This window comes from Orycteropus afer, unplaced genomic scaffold (assembly GCF_000298275.1).
Source record: "Orycteropus afer afer isolate SDZICR_OR568_19922 unplaced genomic scaffold, OryAfe1.0 scaffold00099, whole genome shotgun sequence".
Classification (NCBI taxonomy): Eukaryota; Metazoa; Chordata; class Mammalia; order Tubulidentata; family Orycteropodidae; genus Orycteropus; species Orycteropus afer.
Genome location: NW_006921686.1, coordinates 4,771,744 through 4,789,343, shown reverse-complemented (window position 1 = coordinate 4,789,343; position 17,600 = coordinate 4,771,744). Strand labels below are relative to the sequence as shown.

At 55.7% G+C, this 17,600-nt stretch overlaps 2 protein-coding genes across 2 annotated transcripts in view; one reads left to right on the top strand and one right to left on the bottom strand.

The window, feature by feature from the left end:
• The window catches only part of TRAPPC6A (trafficking protein particle complex subunit 6A), a 12,124-nt gene extending 2,649 nt beyond the window's left edge, over positions 1–9,475 (bottom strand). Inside the window, exons 1-5 of the mRNA XM_042781247.1 lie at positions 9,392–9,475; positions 1,117–1,184; positions 894–1,011; positions 345–428; positions 45–185 (exon numbers count right to left, since the gene is read on the bottom strand). Of these exons, the coding sequence (XP_042637181.1) occupies positions 45–185; positions 345–428; positions 894–1,011; positions 1,117–1,184; positions 9,392–9,475 (495 nt within the window). The remainder of the gene's footprint in view (positions 1–44; positions 186–344; positions 429–893; positions 1,012–1,116; positions 1,185–9,391) is intronic.
• A 1,197-nt stretch (positions 9,476–10,672) lies between these two features.
• BLOC1S3 (biogenesis of lysosomal organelles complex 1 subunit 3) lies at positions 10,673–11,275 on the top strand. The gene has a single exon (XM_007942912.2). The coding sequence runs from the start codon at positions 10,673–10,675 to the stop codon at positions 11,273–11,275; it is 603 nt and encodes a 200-aa protein (XP_007941103.1).
• The last annotated feature ends 6,325 nt before the right edge of the window (positions 11,276–17,600 follow it).

Genomic DNA, 17,600 nt, shown 5'->3' with positions numbered 1-17,600 from the left:
ACCCAAGCACGCACATGCTTGCACGCGCGCACACACACACACACAGAGTGGAGGGTCCTGAGGCCGGGAAGCAGTCCCTCCCACGACTCACAGGCAGGCAGGGCTGCTACAGTGGCGGTGACCAGGCTCCGGATGCCCAGGGTGCTGAGGGCGCCACGCAGGAGGCCGCAGGTGAAGACCAGGAACTGAGGGGAGAGGTCACCGTGGAAAGAGGGCGGGCTGGTGGCCAGGATGGGGCCTCGTCAGACTTGGGGCTCACAGGGCCCAGGCCTTGGGCACCCTCTGGCTTGGGGTGAGGGTGGGGAGGGGGACGTGGTACCCAGCACCCTCCCCCCATACCACACCTTGGGTGCCTCCTCCAGGTACTGCACGCCCGAGGCCATCCGGACCAGGAGGGGGAAGTCGTCGTCCTGTAGGACGTAAGTCCCCTGTGGGCAGAGGCGCAGGGGCCAGAAGGACCCTTCTGTCACAGCCACTGGGCCCTGGGGCTGTGGGACAGGAGGACAGAAAAGGAAAACAGCCCCTGCCTCCTGGGGGGCGGGGGGAGCCCAGCAGGGGCCCCTCGGGGGACTCTGGACGGGGCTGAGACGAGGTGCCTCGTGCTCGCTCGGGTGGTGCTGCCAGCCACCAGGGGCCTCCTGTCGACCCTGGGGCTCACCTGGGCAGCTGGGGGCACTCAGGTCCCCTCAGTGCAGGGAAAAGGCCGCCTGGGATGTGGATGCCCCAAGCCCTTGTCCCGGAGCTAAGATGGGGCCCCGCCTCGGCTCCCAGCTCTGGGCAGGTCCCCGGCGGGCCAGCTGAGCCTGCTGCACTGTCGGGTCCCCTCCCGTGCTTCCTGGTTTCCCTGCCAGGAAGCCCGCGGAGCAGGGAGGGCCGGGGCCTGGGGCTCGCACCTGGTGGTTGGTGCGAAGGCTGCCCATGTGCTTCTGGAACACGGCTGCCCACACATCCTTGCAGAGGAATTTGAGGGCGTCCAGCTCCTCCCTGAAGGCCAGGGTGTCCCGGGGCAGCCTGGGGGTGAGGGAGAGGGAGGAAGCCAGGCCTGTTCCTGGCCCGGGTGGGTGTGTGCAGGAAGGAACCCAGCCTGGGGGGCCCGCCACCCCCACCAGCTCTTACCTCTCACCCAGAGCTTGCCCCACGCGGAAACCCATGCTCTCAAGGACGGACAGGCTTGTCTTCTGTCCCTAGAAGGGCAGGGGACAGGAGATTCAGGGCGTGCCCGCTGCAGTGGCTGAAGAGAGCTAAGACCACCTTGCCCAGCCGGTCAGTTCAGGTCAGTTCAGGGTCAAGGAGGCCGGGTGGGAGGGGCTGCCCTGGGCTCAGCAGGCCGATGCAGGTTTGAGGCCCAGGCCACCTGTGCCCCTGTGCCCTGACGCGCCTGTGCTTCCTGTTTGAGTCCCCACGCTCCCACCCCATCAAGTCCTCAGGACCAGTGCAGGGCACATGGGCCCTCCCCCGGGCTCGTCTCAGCCCTGCCCAGCAAGGCGTCATGAGAACTCCACACTGACATGCCATCGGTGTGGGTCCTCAGCACCCGAGGTGACTGCCCAGGGCCCCCCCCAGTGAGCACGGGGACCGTGAGGAGCGTGCTGGGTGCCACTGGAGGCGTGGCCTACGCTGCACCGTCGCCACGGGGCGCGCAAGTTCCGGAGGGCAGAGCCCACGCAGCCCTGGGCTCGGCACACCTTACCGAGCAGAGGCTGGACCACACAACCAGACACTGGGCTTCGGTCACCCACTGTGTCCCGAGGCCTTACAGATACCCCTTCATTTAACAGCCCAGTAATTTCACACCCGCAGATTGGGCTCAGAAGGGTTGTAGGAAACCTGCCGAAGGCTCACCAAGCCACCAGGCAGGTCCAGCTCCACAGCCTGGTGGGGTCACAGGCAGCAGTGGGCTGCTGCGCACCATGACCCCGGGGCAGTGCGGCCGCCCGGCAGGCACCCTGGGAGCCAGAGGCCTGAGCAGAGGGGTCCCTCTTCTCCCACTGTGGGTTCCTCACTTGAGAGGACACCGAGCCCAGGGGCTGACACAGCTGCCGGCTGGACGACACTGGCAGACTCTGGTGTCACCAGCTGGCTTTGCTCGTGTTTCCTCAGAGCTGCCACACGGGGCAGGTGACTAATGGGGTGAGGGGGACGGTTCAGGCATCCGCGGGTGACAAGGGGCAAAGGTGGTATGTGGGAGACCCTGCCCTGTGCGCCCCTCTGCTGCCAGCACTATCCGATCACCAAGTGTAGGTGCTCCGGGCCCAGGTCCACCCCTGCCTCTGAGTGGCCGCTCTAGCGGGGCAGTGCGCAAGAACTAGTGATGCAAGTAATGATTTAATTACAATCGCGGCAGCTGCCAGGACGGAGAAATGGCCTGCCGAAAAAGTGCTCGCCAGGGACTTCCCAGAAGTCTGGAAGCGGATGATGTCTGCCCGCGTCTGGAGGAGAGGCCAAGGCAGCGGCGGGGTGGGGTAGGAAGCCTCTGGGCCCGGGAGGCACCTGGGAGGAGGGCCTGTGTAGGGCAGAAGAGGGGGGTGGGCGCAGGACGGGGCCAGAGGACCAACAGGGTCCACCAGCCCCCCCAGCTGAGAGCCTGGAGGAGCGTCCCGGAGGGTTTCCTGCAAATTCAAGTTCTCCTTCAGTGAACTTCCGGTGCCCTGGTTGGCCTGGCCCTTCCAGCCATGGTCTCTGTGACGCCTACCAGGTGACGGAGTGGGACTACGCACGTGAGGTGCTTGTGGCCACCAACGGAACTGGCCAGCTTGCTAATAATGTAAATGAGGTACAAGGCACCCTTGTGTGGGTGGGACCATGCAAATAAGGCATGGAACCCCGACGTGGGGATTGGTCAGTTTCGCCACGCCACTAGGCTTACAGTGTGCCAGCCCAGAGGTAGAAGGGGTGGGCGTGCAGCTCTCACTACCATCAAGAAAGAAGAGCCGGAGCGGGGTGCATCCTTGAACCCAGAATCCCTGCACTGAACCTGCTGAGCCCAACAGAGCTGGGCAACAGCAGCAGCGGCAGGAAGACGGTGGCGGCAGACCCAGGAGACCGGCAGGAGGCGGTGCCCCCCCCAGGAAGACAGGCAGGGGGCTTACTGGCGGAGTGGGCGCCTCTGGGCGTCTACCGGCAGAACTAAAGGAGCTTCCTGACACCTGCCCGAGGAGGGCGGCCGCTGAGGGGCCACGGCGCTGAGAGGCCAAGGACCGAGAGGTGCCTGCCTACGGACACAGTTGCTAAGAGGCTGTCCTGCCTGAAGGCCTGTGTCCTGGGTCGTTTCTGATCCTGAGCTGTACCCTGTCACTGCCCTAATAAACCCCATAATCGTGACTATGGTTCGTGAGTTGTATGTGGCCACTGCAGTGGGTTATCGAACCCAGCAGAGGAGAGTGTGGTGGGAGGGACGCTGATGTCCGGACTGGGGAGAACGGTTGGGGGGTGGAGGAGTGTCTGACCGCCCCCTCCCAGGAACCAGCCTTGGGCTGATTTGACCCTCCCCCTGTCTGTGGAGCTACCAGGAGGCCAGAGGCCGTCTCCTAGCCATTTCTATGCTGGGTTGGCACCTGGCGCCGCCCTTTACTAAATCCACAGCCCTGAGCTAGTGATCTAACTGTGCAGTGCCTCAGTTTCCCCATACGGGACAGGGTGCGTGGCAGTGCACTGTGAGGCTGCGTCTGCTATCCGGGTAAAGCACTCCTAGGACCCAGCCCAGTCCACAGCCACGGTCACTCTCGGGCCCCCACCAACAGGGACCAGCTCAGTATCTGCTGAACTACAGAGACAGGGGCAGTGGGACTGCGGGGGAGACAGGCAAAAGGATGAGGAAAGAGGTCACAGGAGGGCAGGGGCGGAGGGTGAGAAGGTCCCGGGAGGAAGGGGCGGAGGAGGAAGAGACAAGACACCAGCCCTGCCTCCATCACAGTCTGTCTTTGGTGTCCACACCTGAGTCCCTACAGAGCTTTGCAGAGATTAGGGGACTGTCATTCTCATGAAAGGTGGGGACTGTCCCATTCATAGGGATCCTCCAGAATGCAGCCTAGAGCCCGCAGGCCTGGAGCTCACCACACCCGCCTGTGCCCTGTTTACAGAGCTGAGCGGAAATGGTGACAGGAGGGATGGAGGAGAAGCCCGGAGCCCGACCAGGGTCTTCAGCTCGGCACCAGCGGCAGCCACAGCACGGCACGGCTCCCAGGAGCGAGGCGCGATGGGAGAAAAGGAGCGCTCTTGGAAATGGAAACAAGAATAAGCGCGGACTACAGACCCATCTGTAAGCTAGAGAAAGCCTCCGGCTCACCGAAAAATAACACGGCGGGAAGATGTGGGGGAAGAGTTCTGAGACACAGAGATCCAGAAAGCCTAACGATTATCGGGGCGCCAGCAGGACACACGGGGACGGTGCAGGGGACACGGGGATGGTGCGGGACACGGGGCGACGGCGCAGGAGAAGAAATACCCCCAGGAAGAACAAGGAAAACACCGCTGTGGCTAAGGGAGACTGGAGTGTTCAGACGGAAAAGGCCTGCAGGTTCCAGGCAGAGGAATGGAAAAGAAAGAAACCAGGCCTGCCCCCAGACCCTCACGAGAGAGCAGAAGGAGCCTGAGCTGAGGAAGAGAAGGAGCTGGTGGTAGTGGTTGAACGGTCTGCTGCTAACGGTCAGCAGTTCGGACCCACCAGCTGCTCCACAGAAGATGAGGTCGTCTGCTTCCATAAAGACTGACAGCCTTGGAAACCCTACGGGCGGCTCCACTCTGTCCTCTAAGGTTGCTGTGAGTAGGAGTCGACAGCAATGCGTTGAAGAGCCATTAAAGGAAGGTCACCTGCTAACCAAAAGGCTGACAGTTCGAAACCACCAACTGCTCCGTGGAAGAAAGACATGGCAGCCTGCTCCCGGAAGGATGACCACCCCGGGAACCCTACAGGGCGGTTCTACTCGCCACGTCCGAGTCGCCTCGCTTGATGGCACACGAGGGTACACACCTGTGAAGAGTCCCGGGCGGTGCCGACGGCTAACGCACTCAGTGGCTGAGAGACTGCAGGCTCAAGTCCACCTACAAGCGCCTGGGAGGGAAGGCCTGGTGACTCACTTCCAGAAACTCGGCCTAAACCCTAGGAGCACAGGTCTACGCTGACCCTCCTGGGGCACCGTGAGTCAGGGGCCCCTGGATGGTACTAGGTCTTGCCTTTGTTTGGAAACAAGAATTATCTTTATGTTAATTAAGAGTGGGTTCTAAATCTAATCACTTTTGAGTTATAAAAAAGAGCAGAATGGAAACAGACACGCAGACACATCGAAGACGAGGCACCACGTGACGACTGCTATGAGCCAAGGAGCCAAGGAACTCCCGGGGCTACTGCCAAGGAAGGAAGTGACGAGGCCGGACCCTGATGTGGGCCCCAGCCTCCAGAATTGTGAGAAAGTAAGTTTCATGTGGTATGTGTTACAGCAGCATTCGGAAACAGCACTCCCCAATCCATCTTCCACCCCCTTCATCCTGAGCCCCTCCCAGCTCTTTAGTTGTGGCTTGGGATTCCTGCGGCAACAATGCCTCTCCCAGCCCGCCTTCTAATCCAGACTTGTCCAAGGCCAGAGAGGCCCCTCTAGGAAGTTAACCTGCTTCCACACACCGCACCCGAATCTGTGCTTACACTGCCCCAGTTTCCAGCCACCACAGGGGCAGGACCCACCAAAGCTCCAGCCCCTGGCTCCCTGTCCCCAGTGCACTGTACCCGGCTCCACACTCCCCTCCAGGGCCCTCTACCCACAGCCCCTGGCCAGGAATGGGCTGGGTTCCTGCCTCTTGGCTGAGGGCAAGCCCTGTCTATGTTGCTGCTCTGTCCTCCCAGGCCCTCCTCAAGGAAGGTGTTGGTGCTGGGCACTTGCTGGGCCTGGTGGGGGAAAGCCCGACCCCACGGGCTGTCCTGGGGTCTGCCACAGCTCAGATCCCAAAGGCTCCCATTATCTGCGAAGCTTCCCCTTCCTCAAAGGGCTTTTCTGGCTGTAAAAATGAAGGCCATCGGCCTCCTGACTCCTTGGTTGGTGCCATGGATTGAACTGTGCCCCACAAACATATGTGTCAACTTGGTTGAAGCACGGTAATTTGGCAGTTAGGGACTGACACACTCATCTGCTATCTGATGTGATCAGCCCATCAGTTTTAAGAGGATTAGGGTGAAATGCAACACCCTTGCCCAGGTCATAGCCCCGATCTGATGTAAGTGGAGTTCCCCTGGCATGGGGCCTGCATCACCTTTTGTCTTACAAGACTTGAGAGAGAGGGACCTCGGTACCACCGAGAAAAATGAGCCGGGAGCAGAGTGTGTCTTTGGACCCGGGGTCCCTGCGCTGAGAACCTCCCAGACCCAGGAGAAGACTGATGCCAAGACATAATGGGGATCTCCACGGGAGGCAGGGCCCACGGGTGGCTGAAAGGAGACAAGGAACTTCCTTCTGAACTGTGAGTCGACAGACAGAAAAAGCCATCCACTAGAGCTGGCACCCTGAATTCAGACTTCCAACTTCCCAACCGTGAGAAAATAAATTGGTTGGTTCACACCACCCGCTTGCTGTATTTCTGTTATAGCAGCACTACGTACCTAAAGGGAGCTCTGGTGGCATAGTGGCTAAGGCACTTGGCTGCTAACTAGAAGGCTGGCGGTTCAAACCCACCAGCCACTCCTCGGAAGGAAGATGGGGCAATCTACTTCTGTAGTGATACTGCCTTGGAAACCCAAGGAGGGCTCACTATGAGTCGGGTCCGACTCGACGGCACATAACAACAACAACAACAGGTACCTAAAACAACTGGTCTCCCGTTTAACAATTTTCCAGCTGGGGGCTGGCCACTTACCAAACCTCCCTGCAACGACCAGGAATAACCACGAACCAGGCAGGTAGAAGCACTGCCCGTGGCCCCCGGGCATCCAGGCTGCACACAGGCAAATGGGCCACCATCCCCGTCCCCCAGGGGCCAACCTCATGCCACAGACAAAGGTGGTGACTGGGAGAAGCTTCTAGCCGGGCAGCCAGGTCCTGATTCTGCCTCTGATCATCTGTGTGACCTTGGAAATGGCCTTTCCTCCCTTGAGCCTCAGCTCCCCTTCTGTAAAACAGAGACTATGACACCTGCCTTGCAGGGAGGGCGCTGTTCTGAGGACCAAGAGTGGACTGCGAGGCATGGCGGCCCCAAGGTGCAGAGTGGATCTGCGCTCCAGCATTTTCATGGCTGGGACCTTTTGGAAGCAGGTCACCAGGCCTTTCCGGGGCAGTCTGAAAAGGCAAGCTTTAGGCCAGTAGCCTGATGTGTAACCATTATACCACCAGGGACTCCACTCTGAGCATTAAGTCAGGAAAGATACTGTGCTGCATCAGGCGTTAAATACCCAAGCATCTTGGTTATCTGGTGCTCCTGTGACAAAACACACGAGTGGGTGCCTTTAACAAATTCATGTTCTCACAGGCGGAGGCTAGAAATCCAAAGTCAGGTGCCAGCCATCTCTCTGCCAGTTCTGCGGGAAGGTCCTTGTCTCTTCAGCTTATTTCCGGTTCCTTGGCTATCGCCATGGGGCTGGACATCTCTCCTCCCTACCCCTGCTTGCTCAATCTGCTCCATTTATATCTTGTAAGAGATGACTCAAGACACACCCTACACTCATCCTGTCTCATTAACACAACAAAGGCAACCCGTTTCTAAATGGGATTATAACCACAGGTCCAGAGGTTAAGGTTTGTAACACATATCTTGAGGCTCACCGAGGTCTCCAGAGCCGACAGCAGGGCCAGGCACCTTAGAAGTTTTAGTAAAAGGCTGCTGAATGAATGAATGAACTCAGAGGAATCCAAGTTTAGGGACGAAAACAATAAACTCCAATATCAGGGATCCCATTGGGGAAGAAAGCCTAATCAATAAAAACGTCTTGCAGCTAGATGATGGTGATGATGATGATGATGAAGATGATGACAAGTTAGCACACTCCCATTCATTTAGCACTTCCTCTCTGGGAGGTTCCCCAACCCTTTTTTTTTAATCTTGGCATCAGATTCTATAAGAGCACCCGTGTTTGGACGGCTGAGTACGTGCTTTGAAGTTTTAACCCATTTCATCTTCAAAGGCACGACTTGCACAACGCCAAGCCTACGCCTACCAAACCAAAAGCAAACCTGTTGCTGTCAAGCCGATTCTGACTCATGGCGACCCCATGTGTTGTCACAGAGAACTGCTCCACACGGGCATCGTAGCTGTAATCTTTACGTGAGCAGATCACCAGGCCTTTCTTCTGCAGCCCTCCTGAGTGGGTCTCAACTGCCAACTTTTAGGTTAGTTGTTGTTACATGCTGTTGAGTCAGACACAACTTGTAGCAACCCCTCCTTGGGTTTCCGAGGCAGTATCACTATGGAAGTAGATTGTCCAACCTTCCTTCCGAGGAGTGGCTGGTGGGTTTGAACCGCCAGCCTTCTGGTTAGCAGTCAAGTACCTTAGGTCCTACGCCACCAAAGCTCCTGGACTTGTCACTAGTGGACGGTATATTTTTAATGATTGTTCGTTTGAGTCCCCTACTAAGATATCACTTTCACTGAGGACAAGGGTTCTGTCTTAGAAGTCATCAATACTGAAAAGTCCCATGGATTTCCAGAAGAATGAACACATCTGTCCTGGAAGTGCAGCCAGAATGCTCCTTGGAAACAAGAATGGCCAGACTTCGTCTCACCTACTTTGGTCATGTTGTCAGAAGGGACCGTTCCCTGGACGGGGGTATTGTGCTTGGTAAAGTGGAGGGTCAACGAGAAAGGGGAAGGCCCTCAACAAGATGGACTGACACAGTGGCTAAAATGATGGGCTCAAGTATAGCAGGGATTGTTAAGGCTGGCGAAGGAACGGGCAGTGTTTCATTCTGTTGTACACAGGGTTGCTATGAGTTGGAGAGGACGCGACAGAACCTAACAACAGAAGTGACTAGTATACAGTAGGCGCTCAACAAATGTTTGTTGAGTGAATAAATTTGCCACTCTGAGATGCCCTTTTTACAAAGGAGGAAACTGAGGCACACAGAAGCTGAGTCATCGGGTCGCACACCTAGTGATTGGCAAAGGTGGAATCACCCCGGGCGGTAAGCCCTCAATAAACACCCAGTAATAGTGGCAATTACAATTACTAATCGCTTACTCTGTGCCAAAGTTTGCGCTAACTCCTCTAAGTGGGTTATCTAGCCCAGTTCTAACAATCACCCGTTGGCCTGACACTGTTGATACTTTCAGTTTACACGGCAGCCGCCCGAGGTCGCCCAGCGGGGCAGAGGCGGGGCTGGGGTTCGAACCTGAGGTGCCCTCTGCACCCCCTGAAACCTCGATCCGGCCTTCCAGCCGCGGTCCACTCCTATTCCCCTCTAGGCCCGGCGCTCACCCCGGGACTTGGGTCGGGGCCGCGTGTCCACAGCTCCGCCACCATCTCCGTATGCAGAAACTCGAACAGCACCGCGTCCGCCATGCGCCAGCCTCGCGCGCCAAACGACAACGAACTGCTCCTTGCTCTAATTGGCCCGACTGAGCAGGTCCCGCCTCCTGCATCCCTGAGCGTGCCGGCCTACTCCAGCTTCCATTGGTCTTTTAGACTAGCCCCGCCTTCTACGTGAGCCAGAAAGAACAGGGGGAGGGACCATACCTACATTCACTGTCCGTACGCAGCCGCACGTGAGGGCCACTGCCGACCTTAACCTCTGTCCTTTCCCTGTTTCCGGACCCTTGAGTATTTCTATTGAACTGATACATCTGACATAACTCGTTTGTTAAACCGTTTGTCCACTACAAACTCTCCTTTGCAGCACAATCCGGAAGCGCCGAACCAACGGCTTCTTATTGGTCATGCCTCCATTCACGTGACTTCTGAGCGCGCGCGCGCATACACGCTCAAAAAACAAAAAAACAAAAACCTAGTCCTGAGCATTTGCTTCCTGATTGGTAGGTGCGTTGTCACGTGACCTGGCCGCCAACGCCTCTCACCATCAGCGTTTAGACTCTGCTCTTCGGCTAGGTGGTGGATCGCTCAGGCCCGGAGCTCCCGTGACCCGGTACGGTCTTCCACTGTAGTGCCCCCAAATAGTGCACCCTCCCCAGAGTCCAGCCGGACTGTAACCCTTTCCATGATCTGGTCCCTAAAAAGCTCAGGAGCCTGTCTGCTGCCGCGTTTCAGACAGACTTGGACAAAGATACAGAGGGTGTGGCCTATGCTAGGAGGCTAATTACGCTGCAGCTCGATTTAAGACTGGGAATTCTTGGGCTCCAGGGCCTTGATTGAGCTAGTCCTCAGTTCTTCCATAGATATACTGACGGAGCTGGGGTCTAGCAGCCCCATCACCACCGGCAGGGGTGATGAATCCCAGTTTATAGTAAACAGGCCCAACTAGGGGAAGCGGTTGGCTCCCAATCACCCAGAGTCAGTGGAATGGAGGGGCTTAATCTGTTAAGTGACCATGGCCCAGACAGGCTCAGAACCAAAGCCTGAAACCAGACCCAAGGGGCGGGGCGGGCGCACCAAGGCCTGAACGCATCGCCCCAGGTCCAGAGCATGCAGGAATGGGGTTAGACCTCAGGGTGACAGCGCGATGGCAGGGAGGCCACACAAGGGACAGTCAGTCTCCCGCCTCTCATGCCGTCCCTCCGCCCCTCTTCTTCCTAGCTCAGAGCCATGGCGTCCCAGGGCCGTCGGCAGAGGCCACCGCGGAGACCCGAGACGGTGGTGCCCGGGGAGGCTGCGGAGACAGACTCAGAGCTCTCGGCGTCCTCGTCAGAGGAAGAGGAGCTGTACTTGGGCCCCTCAGGCCCGATGCGCGGCCGCCCCACGGGACTGCGGGTAGCCGGGGAGGCTGCGGAGACCGACTCGGACCCAGAGCCGGAGCCCAAAGCCGCGCCGGGGGACCTGCCTCCGCTCGTGGTGCAGCGGGAACAGGGTGGGGAGGCCTGGGGCACCGTGGAGGACCCGGCGCCCGCCCCAGCGCGCTCTCTGCTGCAGCTCCGGCTGGCCGAGAGCCAGGAGCGCCTGGACCACGACGTGGCGGCCGCAGTGAGCGGCGTGTACCGCCGCGCGGGCCGCGACGTGGCCGCTCTGGCTGCTCGGCTGGCGGCCTCGCAGGCGGCGGGGCTGGCGGCGGCTCACAGCGTGCGCTTGGCGCGAGGGGACCTGTGCGCGCTGGCCGAGCGCCTTGACATCGTGGCCGGCTGCCGCCTGCTGCCGGACATCCGCGGCGTTCCGGGGACAGAACCCGAGCAGGACCCGGGGCCGCGAGCCTAGCCGTGAACCGCTTGACTCTGCCTTTTTGCTGCCTGTGAGACCTGGCTCTGGCCCCTCCGCCGCCCGCCCCCTCCGTCGGTACTGTCGCCCTCAGGGCTAACCCCGCCCCCTGGAGGGCTAACCCCGCCCCCTGGATGACGCTCTGGGACATAGGTTCCCCCTGGCGCGTAGCCCCGCCCCGTTCCTTAGATCAGGTGTCTCTCGTTGATCCTGGCCCTTTGTTCTCTTTGTTCTGAGCCCTCGTTGGGATTCTTCTGTTTTAACCCCTGGAACCTGTCGTGCCCCATTATGCCTCGCGCACTGCCTTTCTGAGCTTGGTTTCTGCTTCCAGGGAGCTGTCCTGGTTCTTCCCACCAGAGCCCCTGGCATCCGTCGCTGACTCCTAGGGACCTTCCGCCATTCTCCTGGCTACGCCTCCAGTCCTAGCTCCACGCCCAGGGATATTCGCCCCTAGCCTGGGTCGTTTTTTGGCTCTCCAGAGCCCTGCCGGTTCCCTCTCCTGCTTCTGCCTCTTCTCGGCTCCTCTTCCTCTGGCTTAGCTCCACCCCCTCAGCCTGATCTTGCTTTTGGGTGCAGCTGTGTACATACCCTTCGCGCTGACTTGGCTTTATTGAACTTGTGTCATCCTGCTTATACGACCCTGTATGGTCTCCTTCATCAGTCCCGGGATAACGCCCTCGCGGTGCAAGTGTGGTTTCCTCTCCATTCTCCGGCCAAGACGCGCCCACCTCCCCGTTCTCTGGGCCAAGATGGCGTCTCCTGCCTCCTCTCCAGGCCAATGTGGCGGCCGCTCCTGACTTCCAGGCCTTGTGTGGTACGCCTCCCAACTCTCCAAATGCAAGGTGATTCTCTCTCTCAACTCACTAGGCCAATGTGGTGCTTTCTGCTGAAGCTGCAGGTGTAAGATGGCGCCCCCTTCTGTCTCCAGGCTGAAAGTGGCACCCTTTGGACACTTAGGGCCCGGTATAGATCGGCCCTGGTACTTTGGGCACCGCTTTCCAGAGAAGTACGACATGTACGGTCTTTACTGCATGCGCCCGGGATGCTAATCCCCCTGGGAGTTGATTCTGACTCACAGCGCCCCTGGAGGACAGAGTAGAACTGCAATGCAGAGTTTCCAAGGCTGCAGTCTTTAGCAAGCAGACTGCCACATCTTTGTCCGGTGGAGCAGCTGCGGGGTTCCTGGCCACCTTTTGGTTAGCACCCAAGTGATTAACCACTGTGCCATCAGGGACGCTGCAAGGTCTTGGATTTCTGACTCGGCTCAGGAGCTGAGGTTAACAGGTTCTTTATGCTCCTGCCCCCTTGATCCCTCTCCTGGTCCCAGCCCTAGCCCCTCAACCTTGTTCACACTTTACCAGTGGCTGTGGAGTCAGTTCCGACTCATGGCTACCCCATCTGTGTTGGAACAGAACCATTGAGTTTTCAATGGCTGAATTTTTCAGTAGATTGCCAGACCTTTCTTCCAAGGTGCCTCTGGTCAGACTGGATCCTCCAAGCTTTGGATGAGCAGCCAAGAGTGTTAACTATTTTTACATTCCTCTTCTGTCCTGCCCTGAAGCTGAGCTCTGCACCTCCGGGATAGAAAGGTGGAGACGAACCCTCTAGGGCGGACTCATTGAAACTCAGAACAGGTACTGATCTGGTCCTCTGCTCTGTCTCCTGCCCGAGGTGGGAGTGCATCTGTTGGTGACCTCTGAGAATGCTGGTACCCAGAGAGGGCCCCCCCCATGCCTGCCTTACTGAAGGTGAAGCTGCAGTGGGGAAATCAAGGCCTCCTGGGTTCTGTAGCCACTTGTCTCCTGATCAACATGCATTTATCGAGCACCTGTTGTATGCCTGCCTGCGCTGAGGGTACAGCAGCCAGTCTCTGCCCTCACGGAGCCCGCGGTCTATGGGGGAGACGTTAATAAAATCTTCTTATAAATTAATGGGTTCCTTTATAATGTTGTTGTTGTTGTTGTTGTTAGGTGCCGTCGAGTCGGACCTGACTCATAGCGACTCCTCCTTGGGTTTCCAAGGCAGTATCACTACGGAAGTAGATTGCCCAACCTTCCTTCCGAGGAGTGGCTGGTGGGTTTGAACCGCCAACCTTCTGGTTAGCAGTCAGGTGCCTTAGGCACTACGCCACCAGAGCTCCAAGGGATGCCTAGCCCACATATATTGAAACGTGACATGGACCTTCCCCCAGAGCCAACAGAGAAACACTGCCCCTGCAGCTCACACCCTGGGTTGTAAAGATTCTTTTTTTTTTTTTTTTTTTTAAGGAATTGAGCTTGCTTTTATTTCATTTTTAATTTCCTTAAAATTTTATTTCTTTTGTTGTTGAGAATATACACAGTGAAGTGCACACCAGTTTGACCGTTTCTCCGCTACAGTCCACAGACCCTGAGACATTCTTCGTCTGGTACAACCAACCGTCCTCACCCTCCTTTCCTGAGTTGTTCCTCCTTCATTCACGTCAACTCCCTGCCCCCGAGGTTCCCACCTAATCTTTGGAGTTGCTATTGTCATTTGATTCCGTGTAGATCTTTCTTAAAAGAGCCCGGTGCTCAAGGCACACTTTCTTCACAAGTTCAGCTCAACTGTTGTTTGGTATTGAGAAGCGGGAAGCCAGGAACGACATGATGAGGTGTGTGTTTGGGGATGCTGACCCTGGCGCTGCTGAGCCCGCAGTATGGCTGCCTCTGAAAGTTACTGGTTCGGAAATCAACAAGCATACTTTTCAATGTAGTTCAAATAACGTGCCAGTATCAGCAGCCCGAGGAGCTCTGGTGGCATAGTGCCTAAGGCACTTGACTGCTAACCTGAAGGCTGGCGGTTCAAACCCACCAGCTGCTCCTCTAAGGAAGGTTGGGCAATCTACTTCCATAGTGATCCTGCCTGGGAAACCCATGGAGGGATTGCTATGACTCGGGTCCGACTTGACAGCACGTAACAACAACAATCAGCAGCCCAGAACCTTGGATTCGAACAGCTTCCAGTCCAGGAGGAGGCGGGCTGTTTAGAGAGAAGTAGAAAACCCACTGCCATTGAGTCAACCCCATGTGTTACAGACCAGAAGTGTGTTCCATAGGGTTTGTGTGTATGTGTTTTGGGTGAAAATGTGCACAGTAGATTAGGTTCTCATTTGACACTTTCTGCACACATTGTTCAGTGACATTAGTTAGCGTGTTTCACAGATCGTCCACATTCCTGTAATTGCGTTCTGGTTGTTCCATTTCCAGCACTCTAGTTTCCCTGCCCCCTTATCTCCTCATCTTTGCTGTGGAGTCATTGTTGACCTTTTGGTCTCATACAGATGGTTTTTAGTGGAGCACCATACTCTCAGGTAATATTCTTTATTTTTGTATGCCGATCTATTAATTTGCTAAAAGGTGACCTCAGGATAGTTTCAGTTCAAGATTTAAAGGGTATCTTAGGGAGTCCTCTAGTCTCAACTGCTCCACTAAGTCTGGACTTTTTAAGAATCTGACTTCTGTTCCGTGTTCTCCCATTCCATCAGAGTCCCTCTATCATGGCTCTGAATAGAGAGATCAATGTTAGTAGCTGGGCACCGTCTAGTTCTTCTGGTCTCAGGGGAGATAAAGCCATGGCTCGTGTAGGCTGTTAACCCTGTAGACTGGTTTCTTTTCTGAGACTTGGTTTCCTTTCTCTTTTGCTCCTGTTGAGTAGAAACCAATAGTTGTGTCTTAGGTGGCTGCTCACAGCTATTAAGACCCCAGGCACTACTCACGTTACTAGAATGTAGAACATGGGCTTTGTGAACTATATTATGCCAGTGGACTGAGTTGTCCCTCCATTGGGTCCTCTTGGCTGTAAACCTGACAGAAGATCTCCAGACCTCTCTTCCACAGCACAGCTGGGTGGGTTTGAAATTGCAATGTCGTTTATTGGTCCAGTTGTGAGGATTTTTGTTTTCTTTATGTTGACGTGTAATCCACACTGAAAACTGTAGTCTTTGCTCTTCATCAGTAAGTGCTTCAAGTCATCTTCACTTTCAGCAAGCAAAGTTGTGTCATCTGCATATCGCAGGCTGTTAATGAGTCTTCCTCCAATCCCGATGCCTCATTCTTCTTCATACAGTCCAACTTCTCTCGAATTATTTGCTCAGCGTGCAGATTGAATAAGTATGCACACCTTCCCTGATTTTAAACCATGCAGTGTCCCCTTGTTCTGTTTGAACGACAGCCTCCTGGTCTATGTACAGGTTCCTCATGAGCACAATCAAGTGTTCTGAAATTGCCATTCTTCCCAATGTTATTCATAACTTGTTAGGATCCTCAGGGTGAAATGCCTCAGGGCAACACAGAAACCACCACAGTATGACAGACAGACTGACAGACAAGGGTGGCTGTATTCTATCAGGTGTGAGTAAGTCACTAAGTCCAGCCAAGATACAACAGGGAGGAGACACGGGCCCCTTGTTGGGAGGGCCTCTGAATGTGCAGATACGCTCTGAAACCACCACTAAGTGTCTCAGTCTCTTAGTGCTGCTCTAACAGAAATACCACAAGTGTGTGTCTTTTTAACAAACTTCTTTTCTCTCAGTCCAGGAAGCTGGATGTCTGAATGCACGGTGCTAACTCTAGGGGAAGGTGTTCTCTGTCCATCTTGGGGGAAAACCTGTCTCAATTTCTCGGTCATTCTTCTCAGCATTCCTCGGAGATCTCCACATGGCATTTATTTTCCCTCCCTTTGTGTTTCTGTGTGTCTGAGCCCAATCTGCTTTTACAACTCTCAAGCCATTGGCTTAAGACACACCCTACACTGATACTGGCTTCATTAACATAAAGAAAACCGCATTCCCACCTGGGGTTACATCCACAGCTATGTTGTCCTTGTTGGACGTCATGAGGAGTCCCTTCCGACTCACAGCAACCCAGCGTACAACAGGGAGAAACACCGCCTGGTGCCGCACCCTCCTCACAGTTGTTGTTTGAGCCCATTGTTGCAGCCACTGTGTCATTTCCATCTCATTGAGGTCTTCTTCATCCCTGACCCTCTAACAACCATAACGGCCTCCTCTAGGGACTGGTCCCTCCTGAGAAAATGTCCGACGTAAGTGAGATGATCTCCCATCCCCACTTGTAAAGGGTGTTCTGCTTGTTCGTCTTCCAAGACAGATGCGGTTGTTGTTCTGGCAGCTCAGGGTATATTCAGTATTCTTCATCAACACCATCATTCTTGGGTCTTCCTCATTGGTCGTCTAGCTTTCACATGCATATGAGGTGATTGAGAATACATACCATGGCTTGTGCTGGGCGCACCTTAGTCCTCAAAGTGATTATCTTTGCTTCTTAATACTTTAAAGAGATATAGAGGTTAGGATTTGCAACACATTTTTTGGGGGGGACACACAATGGGGAGTGGATCAAGGGAGAGCTTTCTCATGTATTCCTCTCCCCACATCTCCTTGGGTCAGTGAATGCCTTGACAATGCTGGGACAGAAAGGAGCAGGCGACACTCAGACCCCAGGAAGCGGGGGCCCATCGGGGATGCTCTCAGTCTGGGTGGCTGAGAAGCTCATGAAGGTAGGTGCAGGCCACCCGCAGTCCCCCTTCCTGAGCACTCCCTCCTCCTACTTCTTCTGTTCAAAAGTTGGACAATGAATGTTGTTGTTGTTACGTGCCATCAAGTCGGACCCAACTCAGCAACCCCTCCTTGGGTTCCCAAGGCAGTATCACTACAGAAGTAGATTGCCCCATCTTCCTTCTGAGGAGTGGCTGGTGGGTTTGAACCGCCTGCTGGTTAGCCTTAGGTACTATGCTACCAGAACTCCTGAACAATGAATAAGGAAGTCCAATGAAGAATTGATGCCTTTGAATCAAGGTGTTGGTGAAGAATACAGAAGATACCATGGACTGCCAAAAGAATGAACAAATCTGTCCTGGAAGAAGTAAAGCCAAAATGATCCTTAGACACTCCGTCTCACCTACTTTGGACGTGTTCTCAGGAGGCACCAGTCCCTGGAGAAGGACATCAGACTTGGTAAAATAGACCATCAGCAAAAATGAGGAAGCCCCTCAATGGGATGGATCGACACAGGGCAGTGGACTCAAACATGGCAAGGATTGTGAGGATAGGGCATGTGGGAGTTAAGTTTGTGCGTCAGCTTGGCTGGGCCTGGCTGAGTGGCCGGGCAGCTGAATGTAGTTATTCCCCATGGTAAGGGTGGTAATTAACTCCATGGTGGAATGTATTGGAGCAGCTGAGTAGCTGCTTTGAGTATGTGGTCTGCTTCTCGTATATAAGAAGCAGCTTTGGGAATGGTCTCCAGCTTATGGCACGCTTGGACCCTGCATGTAGCCGTGTCATTGTTCA

Coding starts and splice junctions, on each gene's coding strand:
- BLOC1S3 (XM_007942912.2), top strand. CDS start 10,673: ATGGCGTCCCAGGGCCGTCGGCAGAGGCCACCGCGGAGACCCGAGACG.